This window comes from Thunnus thynnus, chromosome 19, assembly GCF_963924715.1.
Source record: "Thunnus thynnus chromosome 19, fThuThy2.1, whole genome shotgun sequence".
In the NCBI taxonomy this organism is placed as follows: Eukaryota; Metazoa; Chordata; class Actinopteri; order Scombriformes; family Scombridae; genus Thunnus; species Thunnus thynnus.
Genome location: NC_089535.1, coordinates 13,235,225 through 13,251,656, shown reverse-complemented (window position 1 = coordinate 13,251,656; position 16,432 = coordinate 13,235,225). Strand labels below are relative to the sequence as shown.

General features: G+C 38.7%; 1 protein-coding gene across 1 annotated transcript in view; it reads right to left on the bottom strand.

Annotated features, from left to right (window-relative positions):
* brinp1 (bone morphogenetic protein/retinoic acid inducible neural-specific 1) overlaps positions 1–16,432 on the bottom strand; it is a 123,967-nt gene that overhangs the window by 45,818 nt on the left and 61,717 nt on the right. Inside the window, exon 4 of the mRNA XM_067574745.1 lies at positions 3,721–3,890. Within this exon, the coding sequence (XP_067430846.1) occupies positions 3,721–3,890 (170 nt within the window). The remainder of the gene's footprint in view (positions 1–3,720; positions 3,891–16,432) is intronic.

Here is a 16,432-nt window from a genome sequence, read left to right as displayed (position 1 = left end):
AACAAACTCAGATCATTTATTTAACCAAATATGGATAAAACATCATTTATAGGTAAATATATATGTCCTATAACTACACAGTTTAGCAACTTGTGTCCAGTTCCATCACTATCAAATTTGGTCAAAAACTAAAGCAATGATTATGTACCCTCACATATTTTTGTTCACTGCAATTAAGAACTACTACTACTTTTGCCAGACCCACTGGCAAAAATGGCATTAGACTTGTAGCCGTTGCACCCCAGTAACCCGGCATTTTGGGATAAAGACATGGAAAGAAGATTGGCGGGAATGGTCAGTCCTGAGGATGTTAAGTGATGTACAGAGGAGGGATTTAAATTAGTTTTCATGATTCTTTGTATTCTATGTCTGTCTAAAATGCCTCCAGGATGATACCTACGCTCCAGCTGATTTGAACTGCAAAACTGGCCATTTGGTTAAAATACCTAAATTAATCATGTAGTTTGATGTGCACAGGTGTATGTGTGGTTATTTTGCAACAGCTTGGTGCGGGGTGTGCATGATTTCAACAGGGTAGCCATAATGGATTGAAGTTCTGTAACTGCACTGTGCTTTGATAATGTATATAAAAAGGTTCAAAACACCAACATCAACATCTCACTTATTTGAAACTCCCATATGTCAAAACCTCTCAGGCTGATGATTTGAGAATTAAAGTTCAGATGGTCTTCATTGATATTTACAGAAGGCGATGCACCGTAGCAGGATGAAAGGCTATACGAACGTTTGACATTCCAATTTCTCTGTGGTGCAACCTATTTTCTCATCTGCAATCTGCTTTCTGCCAAGAATTGTGTGATTGCAGACCCATGGAAAACCACAGAAGTCTAAATAATTCTGGTCACCAGGGCTTGAAATTAACACCACCTATTTCGCTCAGTGTTGGTAAGAATTTGACTGGGGCAGGTAATTCTACCTGCATCTCTGACTGTTTCTATATAAACACAAAGCTACTCTTGTACTGGGGCTTCAACTACTGTAAGTTTGCTTTGATGTGTTTTCTCCCCACATTTGCAATGTAATGTACAAATGTCTTCTAGCCCATGCCTCTATATTTTATGTGTTATTGAGGGTAAATTAAACTGGTATGTTTTCAAATATTTTATCAACAACACCGAAGTGGTTTCCTTGCAGTAGAAGTGCACATCAACACACTGTGGTCAGCATACCAAATATTAAAAAAAAAAACAAAACTGGAGAAATGTCATAATTTTAGTATGAATGTTGTTTTTATCACTATGCAGCTGTACATGTATAATTTTTGTGTGTGTTGTGATGTTGTTGACATATTTACTCATAATTTAACATACTTGGGTGGGAGGAACAATACTAGAAATTCTGATTCAGTATAGTCAGTCGTTAGTAATCAACACTTAGTCTACAAGTCTCTGAGTCCAAGTCCCCTAAAACTGCACTGGAAGCATAACAGAAGCAAGAAGTCTCTGCTAATGAACTGCCTGCATGTTAAGTAGGTTGACGTCCTCACACACAAAAAAAAATAAATAAATTAAATAAATATATAAATAATCCAAGAGGCAGTGCTGCACACTCAGGTTCATTTTAACTTTATTTTCTAGTTGTGGTGCATGTATTGCCTTGTAAACAAGGTGCATATGAGCAAGGTCATAGCAGACAGGGCTGTTGTCCTGAGCCCCTGGGCAGTATTATTTATGTGCTATGCAGGTATACACATAGAATATTGCTCACACCAGGATAGTCTGGTATGGGACTGATTCACTATTTAGAATAAAGTGCCGCCTGAATTATTGTAGACAGGCTTCTTTTTAAGCTTCTCTTAGTTTCTCTTGCGATAAAGCTGTTTTAAATTCTTTTTTTTTTTAATTTTAGCAGGAGTTTCACTTAATTTAAAGTAGAGATCATGACAAAAGAGAAAAAATCTGGAGAAAAACTCATTACTTTTCTTACATTACGTTTCTAACACGGGATGTGAGCAGCGTCAGCTCATAAAAATATTTTGATATGTGTGTTTATATGCTTTTTTAAAGTGATATTGCAGTAAATAGACAGATCTCTCTCTGAAGGATGTACTGTAGGACATCAAGCCCTGTTGTTCAAGGTATTACCATGATTATTGTAATTATTAATAATAATAACTTGAAAAAGAGTAATTTTGTATTTACAGTAGTTAGTGCAAATTTATATGTATAATTTAGTTCTTTATTTAAAAAAATTAGTTTCAAAACTAACATCCTGTCTACACAGAAAGCGTTTCAGCCATGTTTTTTAGTCGTCCGTCCTACTGTGCGTCTGATGGAACTGTATGCTTCATATGTATACAGCCATCTACACAGCATGCGTAACGGCTAAGCCGAAGCAAATCTTTAGGCTTCAAATCTATTTCCCTCCGTTTTACACATGTAACTACAGTCATTTTGTATTGGGCTCTGAGTACTTCAAACACAGGTGACCTACACTCAACACTGTATCTGAACCTGTACAACTACACTTGCTCCTGCTGCTCTGCTAAACGTGCTGCTCACTTGGTACTTTCTGTGTAGACGTGGTGTAAACCTTAATCCAAGCTGATACTGCCCACCTTCCTCCCACCTGAAACAAGAATGAAAACTTGGGCTAATTACTGGAAAATAGTCACAAGGGAGGGTTATTCCAGAACTCTGGCCTGTTTGGTTTTGCTTGATGTTATTTATACTTCACAATTACTGTCCAGATCCCCTTCTCCACAGTGTCCCTGAGTGAATAAGCGACCGAATGACCCCAATAGGCAAGAAGTCAGCTAACACAGGCAACAAATCCTGTATGTCATTTTATTTTATCTGTTTGTTTGATTACAATCAGGCAGTCATCTGACAAACATAAAACACTTAAATCAATCTACGTGCCCTGCTCCGGTTTGTAAATATTCATGGTTAACTTATTTTCAGCTCCGACTAGCGCTAAAATGTTATGTCCTCTCTGTTAGAACACTGTCCAACACTGTGACCCTGTCAAATGATAAATATGCGGATAGGAAGTGCATGTTTGAAATCACAGAGACTCCCACTCAGCCTCACATATTTAAATGTATATTTTAAGATCCATCTGTTCCCGATCGCATCCTCACCTGTAGTAACACTGTCTGTATGCATGGATTTATTTTTATCACACCTACATTCTCACAGTATGTGAGTACTCTTGTAAAATATGTTGATTTTCTGAGTTTGTCAATTAAAACTAGCTGATATATAATGACATCTTACAACTTATGCTAATGTCTTTTCAATGAGACATGCTTTGTTTGTATTTCTGTTTTTCAGTTTCATTTTTTATCTTATAAACCATCTGTTTCTGGAGTAAATGAAAGAAAGGTGTACGGTGCACTATATTTATGTTTTCCTGACAACTTTAACTGTTCTCTCTCATTAGCAAAGGATGGAAGTATTATAGTATTGTTCCACTGCTAGAAAGAGTCTTAAGGGGGAAGATTGGGAAAATATGTAGAAAGCCATACAAAGTATATTTGAAATCCAGTTGTCATTTGAATGTACTTAATCAACTGAATGTGCTATTTACTGTATGTACACTGCATATGAGAAGAAATATAGTTTCTCAGGTAGTTAAATTTGAAGTGTCCGAAAAACGCCTGTGCTTCACTGCACAACATGACATGACTCAGTATGACTCTGTAAATATGTGTGTGTCTCTACAGTATGTGCATGTACATGCTCAACATGCACCAACCTTGATGGCATTGGTGGAAATCTGGATCTCGTGCAGCTTCCTCATTGTGCCGTCGCGGTCAATGAAGTAGGACGAGGCCAACTGATGGAGGGCTTCCACGTTTTGAGTAGCGTTGGCAAACTTCCTGTCCAGCTTGTTTTTGGCCAGGTACATAGTCAGTGCCTCCTCTCCTACAGGTAGCACAGGGGAATGGAAATATGGTCAGGATTATGCACAATCCAAAAGAAAAAAACAAAAACAAAAACAAAAACGTTAAACCCCCTAAGCTTTGCTGTTAAATATAAGTATTTCTCTATAACATTAGATATTGATGAATAAGACAAAATCAAAGTAAAAAAGAGAAAAGCAAGGGTAAAAACACAAATACACAAATCTCTCATGTGAAATAACCAAAACTGTTCAAACTCTCACTGAAAGTTTTGTGTACATTTAGGACACCATCACTCATAGTAACACGCCGAGTAAGAGTACAAAGAAACTAGGGCCTTTAAATATTAGCTGTAGTTATTTATGGTCTCACTTAAAGATGTTATCCTTAGTTAAGATGCAGTGTATAAATACTGTGATTATACTGTCGTATTCTTCATTTGTGAGAGTTGTCCTATTCAGGGTTATCTCAACTGCCAATGGAGCTCTTAACATGAGAGATAAGTCAGAGGTCTGAATACCAAGGCAAGCAGTTTTAGCTTGAGAAACCAGATGCCCCAGTTTTCCAGGAACAGTCTCCATATTTGATGCTTTATCCCCAGCTGGCACCATCCCCAGAAATGTCCCCGGATTTACCCCTATTGGGATGGCATTATTTCCATGAGAGGTCGAGTGATATAGAATTTTTACCTCATACCACAGGAATTTTATCCTGTGCTGAAAAAATATATCACATCCGGTACAGAATCTTTTTTTTTTTCAGCAACCTCAGGCAGGGAAAAGACAAATAATATAAATATATAAACACACAAATAGAAAATATCATTAATGATTGCAGATATTTAATTAGTGCCAAGAAAATTAGAAAAATAGAGGAGCTGTTGCAGCTGATGTACCTGTTTATCTGTACTGATGCAGTGTGTGGCAAGTTCCTGGATTACCACAGTTTTATTGTTGTTGTTTTTTTTCTTCTGGATGACTGACAAAAAATGCTAATGAGTATTGTTAAATCAAATTACTGACCCTGTCTAGTGATACAAACAATGCCTGGAGAGGTGTTAAACCATTTTTTTTTATTTACCATGTTACACAGATAAGGTCAATCTTATTTTTCTCTATTCTTATCAAAGATGCTTTTAAACCACACAACAACTACCATACATAGCCAAGTCGTTGTCTCATAAATCCCCACACAACACAATACGCTTGCAGCTATGAAAAGACTTGAGATGTTGACAGTTTTTCATCCAATAATGTATGACTTGGATCTTAAGAATTTGGTTGGTATCTTGCTGCCATAGCTATCTACCAGAATTAAGCCAAACATTCCTGAATTGTTCAAATGTAGACGCGGGTCGACTTGAAATGCTCACTCATTTGCTGAGCAAACAGGCAGAGTTCCCACCTCTAATGAGATGTGAATTTAAAATCACTGCCACTGCAATAAGGTCAGAACTACTGTGAATATAAAACTGATAATGCACCAAAAACTCAGCATGTAATCTCTCTCTGTAAATGCAGTGCTGTGCCCAGAATTGAAATTTGAGAGGTGAGGACTGAAAACCCAAAACATGACCCCCATCTTATTTATATTCTGTATAGAAAGTTTGAATGTCCATAGGAAAAAAGAGACACTATACTTAAACTGAACCACTGACCTTCCAGTAAGTGTCTGTATACCATAAAGGGGAAGAAAAGAGCAGTAGCAGGGCCAAATATTTACACAGCACTGAACAATTGCTCCGATTTGCATGTCATATGTTAGTTTGTTGACACACTGAAAAAGGGTTGAACTGCTCACTCTATACACATCATATTTCTCCATCTCTCATTCCTGCAAGCAGAAACAAGCAAACACAAATTCACTTCCACAAGCTCATACAACCATGCCTTCGAAGATTACTGTTCAAACGGCAAACCATATGCCTGGAACGCGTTCAAGAGCACGTCACATATGCTCAGATTTACAGTGCTGTGAATGGTTATTTGGCCCCGAGCAATGCATTGGAATTGGTCACTTAACTTGTGGTGACCGTGACTAGGGGTGGGTAGCAGTCAGGGCCAATGTCTCATGCCTGGTTAGAGTACAAGCACTGAGGGGACGAGGCCCCATTCTCTGACGCTACCATGCTCTCTCTCCCTCGGGGCTTAACAAAGTTACGTACATGCATACACTTGACTTACACTATTGCACAAGAATAATGGTCCAACATTAAGCCCCTGATCTGTCCTTTTTTTTCTTAATCTCTATTGCAACTTAACATGGCATAAAGAAGGTCCTCTCTACATAAATATTTTGTGGTTATTGCTGCTGGTCTAGCAAAATCATTACCTCCGTAGCTCGAAAAAAATCATTTGTGTGCACTTTTCTGTAAGTAATACATTGTGTTACAGTATTATAGGGCACCTCACTGGCAGTCTGCCAGAATTAATCAGCTCATGCAGAGCTTATGTGTTTACAGCTGAGAGATATTTGAAAACAATGTACTGTTTCGCCTAAAAATCTGTAAGTGTGTGTGTGTGTGTGCTTGTGGGCATGTGTGCAAAGGTATCTACTATACTTGTACTTTTTTTCTTCGTCTTTTTTTGTGTGTGCATGCATGCTGATGTCGATAGGAGTGCAAGTAGGTTTTAAAGTAATGGAATGGCTGGGAGTGCTCCATTTGGTGTTAATGGTACATATGTGGGTCACTTTATGGAGAACATTAAACTATACTACTTTATACTGTAGTTGTGCAGTAGAATGGATGTTTTTATTATTTCATATAGATTCACAGAATGCATACACAGATACATTCAAAATCATTAGAACTATTTCTGCATTTATTCTTTTATTCAAAGCTGCATGAAAGGACATTTGGGAAACTGGCTCCATCATAATACTAACATATTGTTCTGCATTTACAATTAATGTTTGTATATTCTACACATGATAAGAATAAAATAAATACAAATTGGAGATAAATATATAAACAAATACAAATACAAATTGTGTATAAGACTCACATAGCCAAGAACCCACAGTCCAGCTGCCTAATGACAGAATGCAGGTGAGTGTGGGTAGCAATGTAGAGGCAGTATCATGGCTTATAGTCAATTTTACCCCGTCATTGCTGGGAGGAGTTGAATAGCCATATGGCCTGGGGAGACAAAAGACTTTCTTGGTTTGTCTGTTCAGCAGGACTAAGACAGCAGTCTGCCACTGTACATATTCCTCTGCCTTCTGAATATGCTGTGCAGAGGGTGGTGGGCATTGTCCACGGTGGACAACAGTTTATTAAGGGTCCTTTTTTCTGCCACTGACTTAAGGGAATCTAACTCCGTACCAACCACAGAGCCAGCTCTCCTCACCAGCCTGTCGAGCCACATAGTGTCCCTCTTCTTAGTGCTGCCTCCCCAGCACACCAGCAGTCCCTCAGCCTGACAACATACTGTGGTCTCCCCATGAGGTAGTCTGTGATCCAGGTCACCAGGCATGAGTCCACCCTTATCTCTGTCTGGTTGTCTCTCAGTAGGAGGGGCTGGATGGTGTTGAAGGCTCTGGAAAAATTAAAGAATGTGACCCTCACAGCTCTGCTCCCCATGTCCGGGTGAGAGTAAGCCCTGTGTCACACATAGAGGATGGCATCTTCCACGCCCACCTTCTCCTGGTAAGCAAACTTCAGTGGGTTGAGTGCATGGTGGACCTACGGTCTAAGGAGATGGAGCAGCAGCCGTTCCAAGGTCTTCATTATTTGTGACATCAAGGCAACTGGCCTGAAGTCATTCAGCACACTGGGATGTGCCTTATTTTGAACTGGGATGAGACACAATGTCTTCCACAGTACAGGGACCCTCCCCAGTCGCAGGCTCAAGTTGAAAACAAGGGGCTCCCCCAGTTCGACAGCAAAGGCCTTAAGCATCTTGGGCACACCCTGTCCTGGTCAGATGCCCTGCTGGGATGGAGTTTTGTCAGCTCTCCTCTGGCCCTGTTTACACATGGCATTAACATGCGTCTTGGGTGATCTGATCACAAGTGAACAGCTCTAAGTATGTCGGTTCACACCTGGTATTAACATGCATTTCCATATGCGTCTTGAGTGACCACTTGTGATCGCATCTCACTTCCCTGCTCTATATGTATATAAACATATATATCATTTCCATTTGCAAAGCCAGTTTTTAACTGGCGGGAGGACCAGCGGTTCGTGTACCCTCCATCCAAAGCTGTGTTCAACTTGTTTGATAACAGGATAAACAAATATACAATGCATTGCGTGCCCCCTCACGAATATCAAATGCCCTAACTATTGATTTGCCCTAAAGCCGCATCTGAATATATATATATATAGAGAGAGAGAGAGATGCTGTGCACATTTACGCATGAGGCACAGCAGCGTAACTTCATTGATTATTTAAATCTCCAGACACGCTGACAGGATCGGTCACAATCTAATGTTAATTAATGGTCTGTGTTCTTCTACACATCCAATAGCTCAGCTGTTGATAGGGATGTGCAGAGAGTCCAGTATTTGTATTTGTATCTGTATTTGTTGAGGCAGCAAAATTATTTGTATTTGTATTCGAATAAAAGTGGAAAAATCCTGTTTTTGTTACATTTTTAATTTTAGAAAATCAAACTGTTACAATAAGTGTTCATGAATAAACTACCTTACGAAGAAGGTCCCCACACTGGATCTCAAACTAGAGTCTCCCAGATCATAGACTGCTGCGCCGACTACTGAGCTAAAACTTTACTCATCAACTCATTGCAGACAGACCTTTACCTTTTTATACACCCATAACACAGAGACAGCATGTAACATTTAGGGAGGAACTTCAAAGGCGATTCTTGCTCTGCACTTTTCATTTATTGCCTATTTTTTTACAACCTATTGATGGATAGGAGAAGAGGAACAGCAGGTTATGGAGAGTCCCTTGGTAGCACTTTGCATGTGTCAATAGCTCAGCTCTGTCTCTGGGGAACACACCCAACTCCGGGAGTGATGTGCGTCATGTAGCAGGCGGATGTGACTCCCCTTGTTGAGACCTGCTGATAGACGTAACAGCGGAGCAAAGGAGAGAGACTGAGATAGCAATGTAACCGACTTGCACACTGGTGTTTGACGTGTTTTTTTTTTTCCTCCAAAAAACAAATTTTTAAAAAAAATATTTGTATGAAACAAATATTCGTAAAAAAAAAAAACCACTATTTGTGCTTTGCCGAATAATGTATTTGTATTCGGGCACATCCCTAGCTGTTACACACACACACACAGTTCAGATTCATACTGTTTGGAGTAAAGCAGCCATCCTCCTGATAAATCCAGAGCTCCTTTATGTTGGGCAGCGCAGCAAAACTAAAAACTGTAGTTATCAACTTGACAGGACAGAGGAAACTATCCAGCAGCATTTAGCTTCTGAAATACTTTTTGGACAGACCAGTAAAAAACAAGTTATTTTCTGGTTTTGGTTTAATCTCTATTCTAATTGTTGATTTGATGTGGAAAACAGGTTAGGGGACTGGGAAAAACAGGAAAAAATTGGAGGTGGATTATGTTCTTTTAATTCACATGAAGCACGGAAAACAAAATAATGTATTTCTTTATCCTGTTATCAGAAGACTTGAACACAGGAGGCAGCAATTCAGTTCCCTTGCCTAGTCTGCCAGAAAATAGAGGATGTCAGTTGAGTAGGCGGTCCTTCAATGTGGCCCAAGACACATTGCATTTACACTGCTAAATGAATGTGGCCACATGTAGCCCAGACCACCTTCGAATTTGGCCTGAGTGATTGGATCTCAATGCGTCTTGGGTGCATTCACACCTGTACTTAGAGGTGTCCACTTGTGATCAGATCACCTGCGACGCATGTTAATGTCACTGGTAAACAGGGCCTCTGACTTAATCTGCAGTGATGGTTGTGGGGAGGGGGGTTACATTGTTCATGATGGCAGCCTGGGGGAGGGGTACATCTGTAGCTGATGGGGGAGGTGAGGGTGTGAGAACTGGACAGGCATCAGCAGCTGGTGGGGGAGATGTGGGGGTGATAACTGGGCAGACTGTAGCAGCAGGAGCATAGCTATCAAACCTGTTGTAGAAGTGGCTGAACTGGTTTGTTCTCACCACATTTCCCTGTCTGCTGTGCTACTCCTCCTCTTTTTGCAGCTTGTGACGTCTTTCATACCGTCGCAGACCTCCCTCATGCTGTTTTCTTCCTACTTCTGCTCCACCTTCCTTCTGCATGACTCCTTTGCCTCTCTCAGCTGGACCTTGAGTTCCCTCTGAACGTCCTTCAGCTCTGGCCTCCATCTCTTTTGAACACCCTCTTTTTCTTATTGAGGAGGTCCTTGATATCACTGGTAATCCAGGGTTTGTTATTTGGAAAGCAGTAAAAGTTTTGGAACTTTTAGCGTGTTTAACATAGATATCTAACATCAAAACAATATATAAGTAACAGAAAATCAGAAAAAGTATAATATGTCCCCTTTAAAAACCCAACTAGGGCAATATATGAATTGAGAAACCATGTGATGAAACTTGTACAAATAAACAAACAAATGCCACCACTTCCTGTAATAATGCCCTCTCCTTGAAAACAGATGGACAGGCTTTCTTATACTGAGATAAAATACATAATAAATGCATAGATACAGCACATTTAAATAAGGAGGAATAAATTGAACCTATTTTGTACTCAACTATAACTAGATGGTCCCTGTTTTATGCAGGAGATATTCTGAAAGTATGGCTGTTGCTTTGAGATAGACGCACTCTCAATGCGCAATTACGCCCTGTACTTTTTTATGTTGGCAGCAGAACAACAACAATTACAAGAAGTTTCAAATATGATGTGGCAAAAGGTAGCAGTGCTGACAGCTTTTAGCGGGTAGTCTCCTCCACTCCAACCCAGGGCACAGCCAGTGCACTGCATATGTATTCTTTAGCCTCAGGCTTCAGTGATTCCTAGTCATTTCAATAAACTACTTCTCCTCTTCAGTGCTGAACACATAAGACTGTTGCTCTGAAAAGGTCTCTGATCCAGTCATAGGTTGTGTATTCACTGGAGAAAAGGAAGGCAAATTAGTCTTCCGAGATACAACCCTTCCTACGGTTGAAATCGTTATTCTGTAGCTGATCAGGAAAAAAGCAATCAGCTTCACAACTGTCTTTTTTCTGTTCAACAGGTCCAATTTTGTGAATCCTTCACTTATCTTAAATTTAGACTATAACTTGTGAGTTATGAAACAGCACATTAATTCTCTTAAAAATGAAAAGTAGAAATGATAAGCAATAAAATGGACCATTCCTCACCTCAATTTGATATACTTAGGGGTTATGCTGATACAACCTCTCTTGATGTGGTATGACCAGTAGCTACTGTTACACTATTAGCATTTACCATTATCTCGTAATTGTACTTGAAGCCACAGTGATTGCTGTTCAGCAAAAGTTATGTAGTCTCACTTAAAGAATTGGAGGTCTTTTAGTCCTTGTTAACCCTATATGTAGGACAATGAGCTCTTCAAAAATAGTTGTAGTGAATTTAATTCCAGGTTTGTGTTCCAAGTGTTTCCAAAATGCAGGTGACCTACACTCAACATTGTGCCTGAACACATCCTATGTAGACACAAATAGGGCACTAGCTGCTGCTGCTCTGCTCTGCTAACTTCCTGTGTAGATTGTACACTTCAATAATATTATATTGGCACCTCTTTCCTCAACTCAAATGCTCTAGACCTTTCTGTGCAAAATCCATCAGAATTTACAGTGAAACAGCAACGCTCTCACTAAAAAACTGATTTCTGACATATGCATGAGTGGGAATGACAGATGTGGTGGAATATGTCCCTTACAGCTTTAGCAAAATGCAAATCTGTCCTTCACACTTTCTTTCATAAGTTCAATAGCAGTACCTTCCTCTAGCATTCATATACAGCCCTGGTTGTGCAGTGACTCTTGACATCCTAAAGCCTAGGAAACATAGAGGGGTTCGTATTCAAACATATGGCATCTATGGTATTGTTCTCAGAACTTGCAGGCATGCCAGAGGTGTTAAACATCTGCCAAGCTGCATTGATGGATTTTCAGTTTCAGCTTCAGAACTCAGTTAAATTCCAGAGCATCAAGGTGGTGTCTTTTCTTGGGAAGTCTGAGCTGTATATTCTTTCTTAAAGCTTAAAGCTCCCATGTGTCCCACACTCAATGTGCACCCAGGATGCAGTAAGGTCATACAGTACTGTATGCTGCACTTCAAAATACACTCAGCCTCAGGTGGTATAAGGTACTTGAAATGTTCAGACAGCTGAAAAGCAGGTACAGCAGGTAATTGATAATTATTTCCCCAAATGTCTGTAGCTGAAACTGTCAGTCAGAGAAAGTAACTGGCAATTTTTCTCTCCTAAATGCTTATGATAATGGAGTTTAACCTGACATTATTACAGAACCATATTTCCCGTGGTTCCCTAATTTTTAAAGTGTGAATAAACATTTTACACGACTACTTTTCTTATTGTTTTTTTTTTTATTTTTCTACCACATCTTTTTGCCAATAAATCAAATATAATCCCATTATTATCTTACCCTGCAAGGCAGTTCTCCACAGTTACCAGAAAAATGGCAAATTAAAATAAATAAACCTTTATATTCCGGGAAGACTGTCTCCATGAATCCAGGCATAAAAAAAGCATATTGTCACAAAAAGTTCTTTTGTTCTCTGTGCACTGGGTGCCAAGTGATTCCAAGCACCGCATCCATTGTTTTTTTTACCATGAAAAGAATCGGCAAAGAAACAGACATTAAAAGGACATAAAGCAGTAAATAAATAGAATAAGAAAAGGTAACCCTTTATTTGTAGAGTCCAAAATGAATACTGATTTGATGACTCTTCTTGTCTTCTAATCAGGGGAAGGGTTACTTAATCGGCTGAAATGATTAAATGAGAATGTCCTCTCCTAAAACAGTCTCTGTCAGTGGAAGAGGACAGGATGGATGGTTGGTCATACAAAATGTATGACATTAGTTCTTGTCCTCTCTCCTACAAACACTTACTGTTTGTTTCTTTTAACCATGAAGGCTGATCTTTCCCCAACCCTTAACCATGATACCGGGATCATGGTTAAGGGTTGATCTCAGGGTTGATTAACCATAAGAAAGTAGTTTTAGCTGCCTTAATTTAAGTTTTTCAAGATTTTAAATCATCATGGTTTACATCAATGTGTTTAAGCTTCGAATTTTCTTTTTTACTGCCTTTATGGGTTTTGATACGCTTATTTTCATCAATAAGTATGCGAATATGTACACTATATATGTAAACCCTTGTACGCATGCTGGATGAAAACAAAACAGGCTCTCACTTATAAACATTGCTCTATAGCACCACTAGTGGTCAAAAACTCTACAGGGTGCCTTTAATTGCTGGGGCAGCAGATCAAAGGGACTTTATTTGAAAGGGTCATTCTGGAACGCCCTGACAATTAAAATATTTATGTATTTATTTGTGTATGACCGTATAAACTATCCAAATTACATCCTTAAAATAAAAATACAAAAAGCAAGATTAAAAAGTGTTTTTTATCTTGATGTTATGCTTCACAAATACGTCCAGAAAAGTGAATACTCAATATTCTTCACTGCTTGTCAGCTTAGTCAGCACTATTATTTTTGCCAGGTATGTCATGTAGATCATAATGTGCATTTGCTGCCTTGCACAACCAGTATTAGAATCATGCTAGGTGACATAAAATTATTCTGTATTCTATCTATTTCTATTCACTTCAGTTCTCTGAACACATGAGGAAACCTCTAATGAGGCTCTTCACACTTGACCACTCAACTTTAAGTTGCCAGTGAGAAGGAGAATTCACTCCTTTCCTCTCAAGTGTATAATGACTCTTGAGACCATAAAGTGTAGGTGGCTACAGAGAGAATTAGCCTCTTCTTCTTTATCACTAGTCTGGTGTGCACATTTATTGTGTTCTATAACTGTGTTCTTTAATGGGTAATCCCAAGATTGAGATAAGAGCTTACTGACCCATAACTTGAAACAAAATGGCCTCAAGGTTAAAACTAATATGGTGATAATTCAGACGTAGAGGGAAAAGAGCAAGAGGTAAAGAAATATAATGAATAAAAGACAGGAAATGTAAGGCGAATGGGGAGAAATATGTTGTAATGCTATACAATGAGGTTAAGAAGGATGCTGTGGTTGAAAAGGATACTTTGATTATTTCTGTGACTCTTTTTTTTCCCCAACTACTCTCCAATTTTATCCACTTGGTGGGGAAGTGGCATTCTTCCTAAGTTATACACATTTAATTACATTTTACCTCCATATAATGTATCAGCAAAATATTATATTTCCAAATCCCAAATGAAGTGTCTCTGAATGAATCACCTTACAGAGAAGTGAATATGATATTGCAACTCTAACCCCCTATGCCTGATACTCCTCGGCACAATTTAGCTAAATATATAGTGTTTGACATTAAGTGGACTGCAAACTTTTAAAATGAAATAAGTCTGTTTCAGACAGCCTTTTTTCTGCTACATGCATTACCATCAGTAGCTCTAGTTGAATATCAGTGCTGACAGACAGACAGTGTTTGAATGTCTTATTTAATATCATTCAGGACAAAGCACAAGGCAATACAGGTACTGTATGTTCTAAACCCTTTACTAAGTACAAAGAATTTCCACAGAATGTATTAGACCAGGTTTTATGTATGTCTGAAAAATTGACCATGATCTCTACACCATTAACACCAATGTCTTTTACAAAATGGTGATACATATACCCCAATTAAACCAGCTATAGCAGATGTGGAGTTCTAAAATCAAAGTATGTATGTCCAGCATTAAGTTGAAGACTGAAAAAAACACATGGTAAGAGTATCATAAATATTTCTCAAAGGCATTTGATTTTGAGATTACAAAGCAACAAACACATTACACTACTGGAGTTACTACTTGGCAGTGTTTCATGCATACCATTGCATATTACAGGGTTTGAGTAAAAGAGCAGATTATCTTTAAAATGCAATTGGCAAATTAATCACAGTTGCTGCCTTCATGTGTCCCTCTGAGATTGAGATAAGAGATTCAAGGGAAAAGCCATTTGTATTTACATTTGGACAGCAGGGGTGCTTAACTTTTATTTTGGGAAGCACATCCAAAAGTCTGCAGTCAGCTATTAGAAGCATTTATTCCTCCTTCCGCAGTGAAATTTTGTAATTGGGAATTTAATATGACTCTAACAAGTGGTGTTGGCTCATGAAATGTTTCCTTTATAACACACATATTTCTGTAGATGGTGAAGTAGTTGGTGAAAAAGCACACTGCATAGTTGTAAAAAGCAATGTTCTTTGTCTTTTAATTAATTGAAGATGGTAATGCTTGTAGCAGTAAACAAGGCTGTGAGAAAATGTCTTACAGTTCTGGCTGGAGGTCAACACTCATTGTGGCAACTGAAATCTATGTTTGGTGTTTTTTTTTTTTTTTGCAAACCCACCATATTGCCAGTGGGAACGTGTCCATTTCAATTTTCAACTGCCAGCTGAAGGGTAGTCAAAAACTGAGATACCTACTGGTAATATGTACAAAGTCACTGTTAAACGTGTTATGCAATGTTTAACCTTCCAGTATAATACTGTATGTGGATCAGTTGGCTATCCAGCCACATACCATCTAACCTTGATGTTTTGTGTTTGAATCTGACTTGTTGTCTTTTAAGTATTTTCACCCAACTTGTGTTCATCAGCAGAAATTTAAACTTTATTTCATTTAACTTTACTTTTAATGTTTATGTAGTATATATACTATGTACATATATTGCAAATGTACTTTATATGCAGACAGATAATTTCTAAATAAAACTACTCTGTGGAAGTCAGAGTCATTTATATTTGGTAACTGGACAGCTTCCAGCTGGCAGCCTTGTCTGGCTTCAATTCCACAATGTTGCAGAATTCAAGAATTCACATGATTTTTTATGATGTTACAGAATATTTTGCCTCGTCACTAACCAAATGTGCCCACACATGATCAGTAGGGATGAGGTTTGGTGACTGTGGATATCAGATAGTCCTGTCATGGCCTTGATGCAAGTTTTTGGGTCGCCGTTCTGCTGGAAAATCCACTTAAGCCAGACGAGATGGAATGCCACGGCAGAATAGAGTGGTGCTTTTCTTTGGTCAGTATGTAGTTGATCCTGTGCAAGTCACCAACCCTCGACAGATGACAAATCCACACACCTAAATATTCTTGTCGCTACATTTTATTTTTAGATGTAGGTCTGCTGCATTAACTTCTCATACATCAGCCTAATCAGATTAACCATCCAATTATGAACGGAAAATGAAAATTTTAATTTCCATGCACTCTTAATTGGTTTGGCAAAATGCAAAGAAAAGTGTTCAGACTCTCTTAGTCATCGAACAGCTACTCATTCATCAGCGCTGTTATTTGGTGAATTGGCTTTGCTTTCTGGATACTGCAGTCTCAAAGATGTCTTCGCCATTCACACTCAGTCTACCAGCCTTTCTCTGGGGTCATTTTACATCACCCTAATCTTGCTTTGGGAGAAAGGT